Here is a 14,782-nt window from a genome sequence, read left to right on the forward strand (position 1 = left end):
CACCAGACATGGATGCAGGGAGGATGGCCTGGCCCACCAGGCCCTGCTGGAGTAGGTTCTGGTCAAATTGTCCTGAGAGGACTGAGTTGTTCATGATGAAGACGCTGGAGTCAGAGGAGGTGGCGCCCAGCACACTGACAGGGGGCAGCCCCTCAGAGCCGCTGCGGGCAGCAGGGCGCCGGGCCTTGCGGGGGTCGGGCTTGTAGTGGAGCTGCATGTGCGTCTTCCTGCGGCCAGACGTGCGGAAGCGCAGCTCACAGTGTGGACACTTGAAGGGCTTGGCACCCGTGTGCAGGCGCATGTGGACCTTCAGGCTGCCCTTGGTGGAGAAGGCGTTGCTGCACACATGGCAGCTGAAGAGCTTCTGGCCTGTGGGGAGCAGACAGGTCAGAGAGCGAGCCAGCCACTGCATCCAGTCCTATGGCCACCAGGGCCAGGGGAGCCCCACAGGGACAGGGGGTTTCAGTGGGAGCAGAACTAGGCAGCGCGGGGGCGTGGCTCATGGTCAGTTCCCACACGGCCCTGTGCTTACATCACCTCATTCTGCCCCACGGTCATGGGCACGTAGCAGCCCCTTGGCACTATTCTCAGGACAGTTTTACCAGGGGCACTGGGTGTCCCAATGTGTACTCCTCCTTTTGACAAGCAAGGCACAGAGCAATCAGTCACATGGTGCCAGGGAGCCTACAGTGCAGCTGGAATGTTGGTGTGTCTGTCTGCTTCATTTAAGATCCTGATCTACCAGAAAAGAGCAAAGGAACCCTGTTGTCCCATGGGGGAATGCACTATAAAGGTCAGTGGTTCAAACCCATGGGCTACTCTTCAGGAGACAGATGGACAGTCTCCTCCTGTAAACACTTTGTAAACCTAGTGGAGGGCTAACATGAGGCAGAACCGAACTCACGGCAGTGGGTTAGAGAAGAAAGAGAGGGCTTTATATGAACAAGGAACTCAATCTGTGCTTCTGTTCCACTCTGCTCACGGCCCACATTAAGGACACAAACGGAGTAGCCCGCATGGGCATCACGACTGCACCTCCACATCACTGAGCTCTGTCCGGCCTCTCCTGGGGGAAAGTGTCCTGATGCACCTCCGAGGAGGGGAGGCGCCCTCACTAAACCATGCCACAGATGAGGCATCGGGACCCAGAGCACCTACTGGTCGCAGGGCGTACAGCCGAGACGTGGACCTCCAGGACAGGGACTCTGGCAGGTCCAAGGCCTGTCCTCTCGGCTCTGAGGGCCTGGCACACTCCCTTGTGTGATCACCCCTGTGCACCTCAAAGGCCATGAAGACTGAAAAAGGAGTCCAGAGAATTTCCGAGTAAGAACTGGATCTCCTAATCCAACCAACAACAGTAAGTGGAGATAAGAGGCTGCCTTTAACAAAAGCATTTAAACTGCAGTATGAAAACAGGACAACCAGAGCTCATGGTTCCTGAGGCTGAAGTTCTGTGTAACCCAGGAAGTGTCCACGTCAGCCACATGCCCAGAACAAAGAAGCCGATGGCCTGCAGGCCGGGGCGTCTGGACTCACCTGTGTGTGTCTTTACGTGGCAGTCGAGTGTAGACTTCACAGTGAAGCTCTTCCCACACTCCTCACACTTATACGGCTTTTCCCCAGTGTGGATACGAACGTGCCTATCAGGAAGCAGGCGCAATTGAAGCCTTTTACATGTCTGTGCATTCCTAAACAACATCGTGGCCCAAACTCCCTATTACCTACAGAAACAGTAAGTGTTGCACTGGTGGCCTCATAAAAAGGTGCACTGCAAGGGCACGCAGTTCAAATGCACCATCTGGTTCACAGGAGAAGGACAGGCAATCTCCTCTTGTGCCATCTCCTCCCTCTAAAAACCCAACAGAAGGTCAGCTGTGGGGTGGTTCTGCCCCGACAGCCCCCACTGACAACAAGACACAACTCAAAGTCCTGGCAGCCCACGGTTAAGGTGCCCAGCGGTGAGTCGCTGACTCAGAACTCACCAGGTCTGCTGGAGAGACACGAGTGTGTCTAGACACTTCTGGACACAGGGGGTGAGGGATGTCACTGCGCTCTCCTCACACCCTCTTGCATTTTTGAAGGCTGAGACTTTCTGCTCTCAGCAATCCCTGGACAATGACCCTTCACTGTCCTCACTGGTTTGCCCACTTCCCGAGGCCTCAAGGACCCACACTGGGGGTCCTTGAAACCTCCAGCCAGGACCCTGGAATGTGAGATTCCACCAGCGGACAAAACAACCATCCACTAGGCCTCTTGTGCCCAGCGAACCCCTCCTCACGGCCTTCTCTTGCCCCAAACTGCTAGGCCAGTCTCCTGTATGGTCACCTCCAGCATGACTCACACATTAGTGTCTTGAATCCGAGCTCCAGAATAGGGCATAGGGCTGGTGGCAGGGCAGTCTCTCTCTCATCCCTTCTCCCTGTCTGTCCACTCAGACCAGGCATGATCACTGGGCGCTGTGATCTGACCACGTTCAGACTTGAGATGACCTGGGTTCCTCATAGCCTGAGGCTCCCTGCCCCCAGAGCACCCACATCACACTCCACAAACAACCCACACATTTCCAGCTGTGCTTGTTTTGACCTGCTACCATGATCGTGAAGTAAGCACAGGCGATCACAAATCACTGAGAACAATCCAAGGTACCCAGATAGCCTGTTCCCAAATGCTCTCGCCCAGCACCTGACTATCCTCACCTGACCAGGTCCTTGCCTGCCCGGGTCCTCGCCTGCCCGGGTCCTGCAACCACCTGGGTCCTGCACCCACCCAGGTCTTTGCCTCACTGGGTCCTTGCCTGCCCAGGTCCTGCATCCGGCCCAGGTCCTCACCTGACCAGGTCCTTGCCCACCCAGGTCCTCATCCGCCCAGGTCCTCACCTGACCAGGTCGCTGGGCTTCTTGAAGCTCTTGGGGCAGTAGGTGCAGCAGTTGGCATACTTGGGCTCCGCTTCCAGTTCGGCCTGCTTGTCCTTCATCTCGCTGATGCGGTCCTTCTCAGCCGCAGACTGGACAAGAACTTTCTCAGAGACGGTGGCACTCTCCTGGGGCCGAATTTTAGCCAGCTGAGCGGTTTCTTCCTCTGTGAAAGTGATGACCTCCGGACGCGACTTCCTAGACGTGCCCCTCTCCGGAGATTCCTCCTCCTCCTCCCCGTACGCCTCTAGGTGGGAAACAGGCCTTCAGTGAACACCCTGTGAGTGAGGCAAGGCTACTATGCTCACATCAGAAAGAGAAATGGGACAGCGTCACTGGACTCCTAAGTCAGGGACCACCTGCACAGCACGCAATATTTTGTATAAAAGAACCCAATGCTCAGCTTGAACGCAGGTTGTCTTCTGGGCAAGAAGGCTCCCACCACAGTGGATGCTCACCTGCTGGGGCACAGTGAACAGTTAGACTAGACCTTCTCCTCTTGGCTTCATGTGCACTGCCTCCATAATGAGAAAACGACACCAGTCAACTGGTTTGAAATTCAGGGAGTTAATGAGCTTATGCGTGTGTGCTGCTGGAGCCAACCTATCGCTGACCTTCCAGTGGGCTCCAGAGACAGGTAATCACACAGAAGGAGACTGCCCGTCCTTCTCCCGTGGAACTGCGGGTGGGTTGGAACCATGTGTCTTTGGGACTGCAGTGCAGCTTCTCACCATGAGGCCACCAGAGCTCCCTAAGCAGTGCATGTTGTTGCTGACTGCCATCGAGTCGAGCATGCCTCATAGCGACCCTACGATCAAAAGCCCTGAAGCCCCTCTACAACTATGGACATTTATCAAAGCTCATAAGAGTTTCCAGAGGCATGTTGTTTAGGAAGTGGATGCCACTCCTGACTCCAAACCTGTCTTAAACTGGGAACGCCAGCAAACACTGTCCACCATGGGTAACCGTTAGGCCATTTGAAACCCCAATAGCATAAGGTTCAGCATCCCAGTAACCCCAGGAATAGCCAGTTTAATATTTTTAAAGTGATTTTTACATTAACTCATGAGTCAATACAAAACTTAAAAAAAAAAATTCTTGCCCTCAAGTCAGAACCGACCCACAGCTGACCCTCCAGGACGTTGTCAGATGCTGTAAACCACATGGGAGGCGATGGGCCATCTTTTCCCACGGAGCAGTGGGTGGCTCCAAAACATGTGCCTTTGGGTTGGCGGCTCAGCTCCTGCAACTCCCTTAAGATCCAATCAATACCCAGTTCATAAGCCCAGCCTCCACACCCGGGGAAGCACCTGCTCCTTCCGGCTCCTCAGTGCTGGGCACCGGCTCGGGCACGGTCTGATGCTTCTTCATGTGCTTTTTGCAGTGGACAGTGGTCCGGAAGCTCTCCTCGCAGAAGGGACACTTGTACGGCTTCAGGCTCATGTGCGTGGCCATGTGCCGGGTCAGGCTGCCATTGGTGGTGAAGGAGGTACTGCACACATCACAGCTGAAAGCTTTCACTCCTGGGGCCCAAGGGGGGTGAGAGACACCAGGTGTCAGCATGTGTAATGCACCTTCCCACCATCCTGCCAACCCATCGGTTCTGAAGTCACAGACACCCCACCAGGTTCCTGAGTGTAGAAAAGCTGAAAATCAAAGGCAGTTTATTTTCTCTGCTTTTCTACTAAAAGGAACCAGAGGGTGTAAAAGCAGGGGACTGCCAAACCATGTCTGTCAAAACGAACAGCCTCCAAGGTTGTTTCCCAAATAAAGTTCCAGTCCTCTCGGACTCTGCTCCTTTCCGTGTGTGCTGACCACAACCTACAGCAAACACAACATCTGATGAGATGAGTATCCGGAGCATGGACATGACTCTCACAGCTCAACAATAAATGGGGAAACAACCACCTCTTTAACAAATAATGCTGGGAAAACAGGACTGCTCCCTGCAGAAAACTGAAACGGGATCCACATCTCACACTATTCACAAAAATCAACTCAAAGTAGACCAGAGACCTAGAGGTAAAATGCAAAACCATAGGAAGCCCTATCATATGAAATAAAAAGGCTTGCAAAAATACCCAAAAATGCTCAACCAGGGGAGGATAAAATCAACAAACAGGGCCGCCTTAAATTAAATCCCTGTGTATATCAAAAACTTTCTCAAATAGGATGAAAAGAAAGTCCATACTGGGGGGGGGGGGGGAAATCTGGCAAAGACATTTCAGACCAGGGTCTCATAATTAGAGTTTACAGAATACAGGGCCTCCACAATCACAAGAAGAACATTCAGATGGCTAATAGCCAGATGAAGAAATACTCAAAATCATTGCAGTCAGAGAAATGCCAATCAAAACAACAACGAGATACCATCTCACCCCAGCAGTAGTAGCAAAGTTTAACCATACAGCAAACAATAAATGTTGGAGAGGATGTGGAGAGATTCAACTCTCATACACTGTTGGTGGGACTGTAAAATGGTACAACCACTCAGGAAGGCAGTTTGGCATTTCCTCAAAAAGCTCAACTTAAAATTCCCATATGACCCAGCTATTCTACACTAGGAATATACCCCTACAGGAATTCAGAACTGAAACACAGAGATTTGTACACCAATGTACAAAGTGGCGCATTATTCACAAAGGCAAGAACATGGAAAGAGCCCAAAGGGCCATCAAGAAATGAACAGAGTAGGAAACTGTGATACATGCACAGAATGGAATAGTCTGCAGCACTAAGGAGGGACTTTTTAGAACACGGGAGAAACTAGAGAGTATTATTATGCTGAGTGAACCCACTCAGTCACGTAAAGACAAACACTGAATAAGACCACTATTTCGAAAATAGGAGAAGTGAACAAAATATATGTAAGTGGTCAAAAAGGGCAGAGCAGGAAAAAGAGGAAGAAATCATTGGGGCAGCAGAGGTGTGTGGGCAGGGAAGGAGTGAAGGCACAGGACAGATTCAATAGGGACTTGAAAAGACAGAATGAGAATAGGCATAGTAATTCATTCTATAAAATACCATGTAAATGAAACATTGTATAAAACATAATGCACATAAATCAAACACAATGTAGATGAATAACTGTACGCAAATCTATTAAAAAAAAAGGAAGTGGGTGGGAGTGGGGCACATGCAGGGCACAAGTACCTGTGTGCGTCTTCTCGTGTGACTTGAGGACCCCCGAGGAGACGAAGCCGCGCCCGCAGAGCTTGCACTTGTAGGGCTTCTCGCCCGTGTGGGAGCGGACATGCTGCTTTAGATGGCTGGATTTCTTAAAGCCTTTGTTGCAGTAGTCACATCTGCAAATACAACGGGAGCAGCTGGGTTCCCTGTGTCCCAGTGACCACGTGCCTCTGGGAACGGGAAAAGCAGAGGGCCCTTCAACCTCTGTGCAAAGATTAAGTCTCACTCTCACAAACATTAGGTGGTACAGCACGTTACATGCCAGACTGCTCATGGAAAGGCTGGAGGTTCAAATCCAGCATCCGCTCTTCTCACAGACTTCAGGCCTCAGAAACTGTGTGGAGGGGCGCCCCAAAAGAGGACCAACTCAAAGGCAGTGGAGTTTTGGGTTATAAACACTAGATGAGAATTTAACAAACTGTAACCTGACATAAATACATGATATTACAGGGAGGAAGAGGGGTTCTGGGTTATCACACTAAATGCACAGTTAAGAAAGTATAACGTGACAGACAGACAGTGTAAGGAGGAATGGAGGAATCACTTGTCAGGTCAGCGTATGCTCAGAGCATCTGCAGGCCTCATGCATCTCATCACTGAGCATCGAGTCTTCAGGTGGCCGGATGTGCATCCTCTATTTGTCAAGGGAACAATGTATGCCCTCTGCGACTTGTTTTGAGGAGCTCTGGTGGCATCATGCCTAGGGTGTTGGGCTATATGGAGAGGCTATTGCTTCAAATGCACAAGCTGCTTCATGGGAAAACACAAGCCATCTCCTCCTGTACAGATTTCCAGTCTTGGAGCCTAATGGGGACTCCGTATGAGAGGACCTGATTCAACGATAATGGCTCTGGTTTGTGTTCTGACCTCTTTGTAGCCTCTTTCCTAAGCCCAAACACTGTGAGGTCATCCACACGTCTATAGCAGCACCTAGTGAGTCCAGACACTTGCAAGAATCAATTTATATACTCTTGGCATCAAAGTGACTCCCTTAACCAACTTCATAAGGTGCTTTGACGATAGGTTGTTAGGCTGCATTTCCCTCTGTGGTTAATAAATAGACTTAAGTATTCTAAGACTGAAAATGACTACACATTTTAAAATTTACATCCAACTGCCTTTCCAGCTTCAAGTTTTACTTTGCTTCCAGCTGCTACCAGCAGCTCAGGCAAAGGGCTGCTGTATAAAACCATGAAGCTACACCCACTGCTGTCAAGTTGATTACGAACCCTAAAACCCTTCAGAGCAGGCATAGGACCTGTCAGGGCATAGAGGAACTGCCCCTCGGTGTGCCCAGGGCTGCAAATCTTTATAGAATCAGCCTGCTTCATGTCCACACCAAGCGGCTGGTGGTTCAGACCCCTGGCCTTCGGGTGAGCATTACTCCATGGGGCCCCCAGGCTCCTTCAGGTCATACAAGTTTAGTCTACTGGAAACACAAAGACAAGCAAAGCAGGGAAGCTTCCACGAGAGGCTTTAGAGCTATTTCTGACGTGAAATGGGGTTGATTCTGGCCTAGGCAACAGGGGAAGAAAACAATCTACATGCAGAATGGAACGCCACAAATCATCCGACATTGCCTGGGGAAAGGGTCTCCAGTAACCGATTGCCTAGACCAGGGCCAGCTGACCACAGGACTCCCGAGACTGGCCTCGTCACCCTATGGCACCCCTACCTGTAGGAACGTCGGCACTGGTCCTCGCCATCCTCTAGGAACCGGGGCTGTGGTGTCTGCAGGTCCAGCTCCTCCTGGGATGGCTCCTGGATCAAGCGAGTTGTCTACAATTGTGAGAGTAGAAAGCAAACCGCTAGACACCCACAAGGAACCGTGACAGGGCAGCACTAACTACTGAGCATATATGGAAGTGACTGTGACAGGGCAGCGCTGACCACTGAGCTTCCAGGAGTGACTATGACAGTACAGAGCTGACCACTGAGCTCCTAGAAGGTGTGACCATGACAAGGCAGCACTGACCACTGGGCATCTAAGAATGACCATGACAGGGACGCGCTGACCAATGAGCATCTGGAAGTGACCATGACACTGCAGAGCTGGCGACTGAGCATCTAAGAGTGACCGTGACAGTGCAGCACTGACCACTGTGCACTTAGGAGTGACTGTGACAGGACACAGCTGACCACTGAGCACCTGGGAACAACTATGACAGGCTGCAGAGCTGGTTACTTAATACAAAACCACCAGAGACTACAAGATTTTGTGGAGAGAAGCCAGCCAATCCTTCACCACCACAGATTCACAACACTTCATTTCTATTTTACGTCATAGTAAACTACTTTTCTACAAGGGACCAGCTGGGCATCTGAAGAGGTGGCTCTTCACTCTACTTTCTGAAGCACGGCATCTCTCTGCTCACAGAAACCCTGGAGTCTGGGCCTGTTCTCCGACCTGGGAGCAGAGCTTTCCTCAGAGCGAGTGTTCATGCTGACCCCAGACATCTAGACACACGTATGGTGCCCCACGTCACCCCAAAGAGCACTGAGATGGTTGGCATAGCCCCTGGACGGGCAGTTGGTTATTAGTATGCATGGCACAGCCAGTAGCTGGCATGTCCGACACAGTCAGCCATCGGGGGCCCAGGGCAGTCAGGGTTCAGGGAGCTGAGTGGTCCTAACAGAGCTGACTGGAACACCTCTCCTTGCAGAGGGTGGTGGGTTTGAAGTGGTGACCATCTGGTTAGCAGCACAGCTGACCACAGCCCTGTGTGGAGACCAGCGTGGGCCGCGAAGGGCAGTACTCACCACACTGATGGGGTCCGAGCTGGGCACCGGGAGCAGGCTCTGCGGGTGGAAGCTGCTGGAAAGGGCCTGCGATTCCAGAGTGCTGGAGTCCTGCAGCTGCTGCACGGGGGGAAACGGAGGCTGCTGACTGTACGTGTCACTCACAGCAAAACCTGGAACAAGGGAGACAGGGTGAGCCCCATAATACACGCTGAGGCCACAGACACAACAGTCATGAGCTAGATGTCAGAGACCATCCTGGCCCCTATCTGTGGTAGTCGGCAGGGTCAGTCCATGGGGCACACCCTCCAGAGCAGGCCACACAGGACAGCCACACAATCCTTTGTGCCCACCACGCTTCTCTGGCTAGAAATGGGAAGCTGGACTTTCCGGAACCTCAACGCAGCTGACAAAGGAGCAACCATAAGCGCTGCAGACGGGACCCCTGGCTGGGCCCTGCGCCGTGGGGAAGCCACAGAGCCGGACTTCAGGTCCACTCAAGGTCACTGGTTCCACAGCCAGTGATTCAGGGACATCCAACCCCATGGCCCTGGGACAAGGTGACCAGATCCAAGTTCAGCAACTCAGGGCCATCCACAACCCCCACCCCCACCCCGTCAGCCCTGCGACAAGACCCCTCCCCAGCTCTGCGACAAGATGACCAGCTCCAAGGCCAGCGACCCAGGGCCATCCATCCCCCGCCCCAGGCCAGGGACAAGGTGGCCGCTTGGAGGCCTGTAGCCCAGGGCTATCCACACCCTCACTGTCCACATCCTCACTGACCCTGGGACAAGGTGGCCGGCTCGAAAGCCTGTGGCGTGGGCGTCTGCTGCTCAAACTGGTCAATGTGTCCTTGCAGAGGGTGCTGAGGGCTCACAAATCTGTCTGAAGTCGAAAACACAGAGAAGAGGACGTGTTAAGGTGGACGATGGTGCAGGGTGACAGGGGTGAGCTTTCAAACACAAACACCTGTACAAGACATTGTAACAGCAGTGACGCCGGGGTGGCTGGACCATGAGCCTCAGGGACCGGCAGGTAACAAGGCCGTCAGCCTCCATTTTTGTCATCTAATATGACTATTGTCCATTTTCCCATAGGCCTGACCCGCAGAGCCTAGGCTGAGTAAGCGTGTGGACTATGGACACTGTACGGTGTAGTGTCATGTGCACGCACAGCACAGTGTCTTAAGGCGTGAGGGACCACGTGTGAAGGGCTGCGGCTGTGTGGAATGCCCTTCAGAGGGCCAGGCCACGAGCACTTACCTTCGTCGGCTTCCAAGGGCTGCTCGGCCAGTGGCTGACTGAGTGCAGCCTCCTCCGTACCCACCACGTGCTGCGGCGCCAGCTCCAGGATGGCCTCGGGGTTGGTGGTGACCGCTTCAGCCGTCTGTGGCAGTGAGCTGCTCTCCATCTCCACCTGGATCTGGGTGGACACGTGGACTGCCTGCGGGTCCACGGTACTGTCGTCGAGGGAGGCGGCCTGCTGGTGCTGCTGGAGTTGCTGGGCTAGCTCATACCTTCAAACAACAGGGCCCTTGGTCACGCACTGCCTCGGCCCCCCAGGTCCTGCTGCGCTCAGACGCCATGAGGCAGCACTCCCGAAAATGAACTGCTGAAAGCCCCCTCGCACTCGGAGCTCTCTTGGACGCGGGTTGAACACAGGCAATGAGGGATGGACACACCATGATCCTCAAAGCTTTGAAAACAAGAAGGTCATCATGTCCTTCAAATGAGAACTGTCCCACTCAAGTCCACAACGTGCTGAGGCCTTCAGGAACATAATACAAAGCGGTGCACCTGCAGGTATACACGTTGCAGAGGAAGGAAGACAGAGCCCCTGGGTGGCCATAACACCAGGGCACAGGGCCCTCGGTCCAGGCCAGTGGTGGTCAAACCAGAAACATACCGTATAAAGCGTGCACCGTTCTGAGTTCAAAAATAGCCAAGAAACAGAAAATATAGTAAAAACCCTCAGGAGGCAGAATCTGTGGGACAGAAAGCTGTCACTGGAGGAAAAAGCAGAGAAGAGTGGTGCGGCCGCGGCCTGGCCAAGGCAGACTCGTGAGCGGCTGGAGCAGGGCAGGCCCGTGGGGGCAGCCCTGAGGCTTCAGTGCAGACCCCTGCACCTTCCTCGACAGCCCTTCTCAGCAGCTCTGCCACATCTCCCCAGCTGTCTGCCCACCGTCCACTAGGTTGGGAGGACACTGTGGCTACCAGTGGTGGCTCAAGCTCGCACGTCTGCCCACCGTCCACTAAGCTGGGAGGATACTGTGTGGCCAGTGGTGACTCAAACTTGTGCGTCTACAGACGCCCCTTCTGGGTGACAAATGGAGGCTACTGTCGAAAGTACTGCCCGCTGCCCTTCTTTTTGAGAAAAGCAGGGACAATGTGTCAGAATTCCTGACTGTGGCAGCAAAGGGACGGACTGCTGGGCCCACTTCTCTCCCGGCTCTGTGATGCCACCCCGTGGCCAGTCATCAGATTGCATCTCAGTCACACGAGGCGTGCTAAAACAAGGGGCCGTCACTGAGATGGTAACAACGGGGGGCACAGGCCGTGCAACAGCTAACCGGCTGCCTCAGCAGGAACGCCACGGCCCACAGCTCCATGCACCAGGGTCCTAAAGCTTGAGAAGGACCAGCTTCCTAACAGAGCACATGCAGCACTCAGGTGGCAGAGACCAGGGACACCTGCATCCTTGGCATCACATGCTCTGAAAAGCACCCTAACATAAAACAGGGGCGGTGCAGGTCACACGGCTAAGTGTGGAACCCTGCCCACAGAGCAGTCCTGAGCAGTGCAAGCAGCAGATCAGCCACCAGAATCAAAGCTGGCAATTTTGTCAAGAGACTCAGTATCCAGTGAATAAAACAAAAAACAAGTGAAACAAAACACCTCAAACCACTGAGTAGAGTAGTTCCCTTATGCCAAAAAAATGGAGCTTTGGTCTGAGGGTAACACCCTCACAGACATACTTGCAAAAAGTATTTTTTAAAACATAAAGCCAAACTCGCTGCTGTCAAGTTGCTCCTGAGGCCCAGTAACCCTGCAGGACGGCAGAAGTGGCCGCGTGTCAGGACAACAGCCTGGAGGAAGCAGAGGCCCTGCCTTCCCCCGCGGAGCAGCTCCTAAGCAGCAAAGAGTTTAACCACTGTGCAGCCAGGCCTCCAGCCCACTGCTCCCCGGCTCACCCCCCGTGAGCACAGGCCCCCACTCCCCCAGCACCCTCTGAAGGCACCGCCGGGGCCGGTACGCACCGGTGGGTCTTCATGTGCTTCTTGCAGTTGAGGGCCGTCTTGAAGGTCTTCTGGCAGTAGGGGCACATGTATGGCCGCAGATTGTTGTGGATGCCCATGTGACGCCGCAGGCTGCCCCCCGTGGTGAAGGCCCCGTTGCAGATGAGACACTTGAAGGACTTGAGCCCCGTGTGTGTGCGCGTATGTGCCTTGAGGACGCCAGCAGACACGAAGCCTCGTCCACACTGAGAACACTTGAAGGGCTTCTCCCCTGTGTGTGACCTGAAGGGACACGGATACTTCAGAGTCCACATCCCACTAGTCATGGCACAGCGGTCAGCTACTCAGCAAGCACACAGCCCTCCACACCTAACCAAACGGACCAGGAGGCCCCCAGGCAGCGCCTGCCTTGAAATCACACAGCCACCATGTGACTGAGAGGAATCCAGAACCCAGGGCTTCTCAGATCCACGCGCAGGTCAGCACAGGACATGGTCTTGCCACAATCAAGTTCCTAATTTAGTCTCACTGTTGCTACAGCAACAGAAATTAATCTCAATTGTGAAGTGTTAAAATCCATTAAAAGAACATATTTCTAACGAAATAAAGAGAAAGCTTATTGATTCCTTCCTGGAAGTTGCTGCGGCTGAGATGCTGCCTCTGTGCTCCTGTGGACCCCGACTCACAGCCACCCACAGGGCAGAGCACACGCTCCCCGCCAGTGCTTCCAGGATGGCCGAGTCTCTACGGAAGCAGACAGCAAAGGCTGGGTGGTTCCAATGCCAAGTTTTGTTTGGAAGCTGAGTGTTTTAACATCTATACCACCAGAGCACTATGCTGAGGAGTGGTGAAAAAAATCACTGCCAAAGTCAAGACACTAAGGTAAGAAAGTATCACTAATCCACGTGACTCCTCACGTGTGGCAGCGTCTAGAGCACTGCGCTGCTGGGTGCCCCAGACCCCCACCCCTTACCTGATGTGCTGCTTCAGGTGGCACGATTTTTTATACGCTCGATGACAGTAAAAGCACTTGTATGGTCTGTCTGCTTCATTTACAAAATTGTTATTAAAATAACTTGGAAAAAACTGGTTTCTTGGAATAGGCTGGATAAGACCTATAAAGCAGAAGAAATGCAGGAATGATTCATTGCCAATGCAGCTCAAGAGGTAACATTTCAAAACACGTCGCTGTACCCAGAGGTGGAGATCCTGAGGAACTGACCAGCAGAGGAACTAGAGGACCTTTTACTGTCAGGGACAGATTCCTTAAAGAGATCCTACGTGAAAATATTCATAAAGCTTCTGTAACTCGGACAATTTTCAACACAAGGAATTGTTCCTCTTCATTCCAACAGGCAGTCTCTAAATGGATCTCAGTACTTTCTACATGTGCCTCTATAGGCACGGAACTGGCAAAACTCTCCACAAAGCTATCAGAGTACTCCGACCTATTATGGGAGTTCTTGAACAAGTTAAACACCCTAAAACAGTCAAGTACCTTAAGAATCATAATTTCTAGGAATGTCACTAAAAGTCATGCATAAAATCATCAGAGACTGGTTATTTTTGGCAAAGTGAGTATTTCATTACTTTTTTCAACTATTGAAATTAAGTCTTCAATTTCTTCTAGGGACAATTCTGGTAATACACATTTTTAGAAAAGAACTATATGATCTAAATTTTCGAAAAACAAGACTAGAGATTATTTTCAAATGATCTATACTTGTTTCTTAATCATTCCTAGGATTACAAGTATTTTCTTGTTCCTTAGTCGTCTTATTTCTTAGAGAATAGTCATGAAAAACCAAACGGTCTATTTCATTAGTCATTCAAAAATAGTTTTTAAAAAATTACATAACAAAAATACATACAAATTAGTCTTTATATACTTAAGTCCATTATAGTCTGGGCTTCTACGTTAAATGATATCTATTCATTTCCTTCTGCTGCTTTACTTACATTTTCTACCTTTTGTCTTGTTTGGTTGTTATGTACCATGGAGTTGGAACCGACCCATAGCCGACCCTCCAGCACATTTTCAGAGGCAATAAACTGCATGAGAGACCGTCCCTCCTTCTCCCCAGAGCAGCTGGTGCATTCCAGCTCACTCCACGCCTTCTGATTGCAGAGCAGCTTCTTACCATTAGGCCCTACTACCTGACATTTGTGTTATTTTTTTAGTAAAAATCTCGGAGCTGAGCAAAGCGTTAGGCCATCCAACTTGATATAATGCTCTATGAACTATACATTTGCAGTCTAAACTTTGGATATTTTCTATTCATTTATCTTCATAAAACTGTAAATATTGTTCCTGAATAATGTCTACCTTTGAGAATTTATTATATATTTTTGTGCCACACCATGTGATTAATCTGTTTCATATACGTGGGGCGAAAGGCCTATTTCAAGGTAAGTGTATTTATCCATGCCCATTTTGAAGGTTCAGAAAGTTGCTGAATGCAGTTAACTTGGCCAGTATAACTGAGGTCGCTCACTGTGCCTGAGAAGACAAACAGTTCTTTATTGCTTTGTTTTTTGGCTTATATAGGTTTAAGCTATGTTCTTATGTATGTAAACGTACATTACTTTGCTATCTTTCTAGTTGGCTATAACTTAACGTTCATCCAAACTATCCAGCTTTTTTTTCTCTTTTTTAAATTTTATTTTACTAGTTCTAATGAACATTTACAGAGATTTTGGATTTTCA

At 51.2% G+C, this 14,782-nt stretch overlaps 1 protein-coding gene across 1 annotated transcript in view; it reads right to left on the reverse strand.

The window, feature by feature from the left end:
- The window catches only part of ZNF236 (zinc finger protein 236), an 83,822-nt gene that overhangs the window by 12,323 nt on the left and 56,717 nt on the right, over window positions 1-14,782 (reverse strand). Inside the window, exons 14-24 of the mRNA XM_006897244.1 lie at window positions 13,049-13,190; window positions 12,097-12,357; window positions 10,103-10,356; window positions 9,624-9,725; window positions 8,862-9,013; window positions 7,777-7,880; window positions 6,066-6,217; window positions 4,223-4,435; window positions 2,877-3,159; window positions 1,537-1,640; window positions 4-369 (exon numbers count right to left, since the gene is read on the reverse strand). Of these exons, the coding sequence (XP_006897306.1) occupies window positions 4-369; window positions 1,537-1,640; window positions 2,877-3,159; window positions 4,223-4,435; window positions 6,066-6,217; window positions 7,777-7,880; window positions 8,862-9,013; window positions 9,624-9,725; window positions 10,103-10,356; window positions 12,097-12,357; window positions 13,049-13,190 (2,133 nt within the window). The remainder of the gene's footprint in view (window positions 1-3; window positions 370-1,536; window positions 1,641-2,876; window positions 3,160-4,222; window positions 4,436-6,065; window positions 6,218-7,776; window positions 7,881-8,861; window positions 9,014-9,623; window positions 9,726-10,102; window positions 10,357-12,096; window positions 12,358-13,048; window positions 13,191-14,782) is intronic.

This window comes from Elephantulus edwardii, unplaced genomic scaffold (genome assembly GCF_000299155.1).
Source record: "Elephantulus edwardii isolate Elephantulus edwardi_28Jun2011 unplaced genomic scaffold, EleEdw1.0 scaffold00207, whole genome shotgun sequence".
Lineage (NCBI taxonomy): Eukaryota > Metazoa > Chordata > Mammalia > Macroscelidea > Macroscelididae > Elephantulus > Elephantulus edwardii.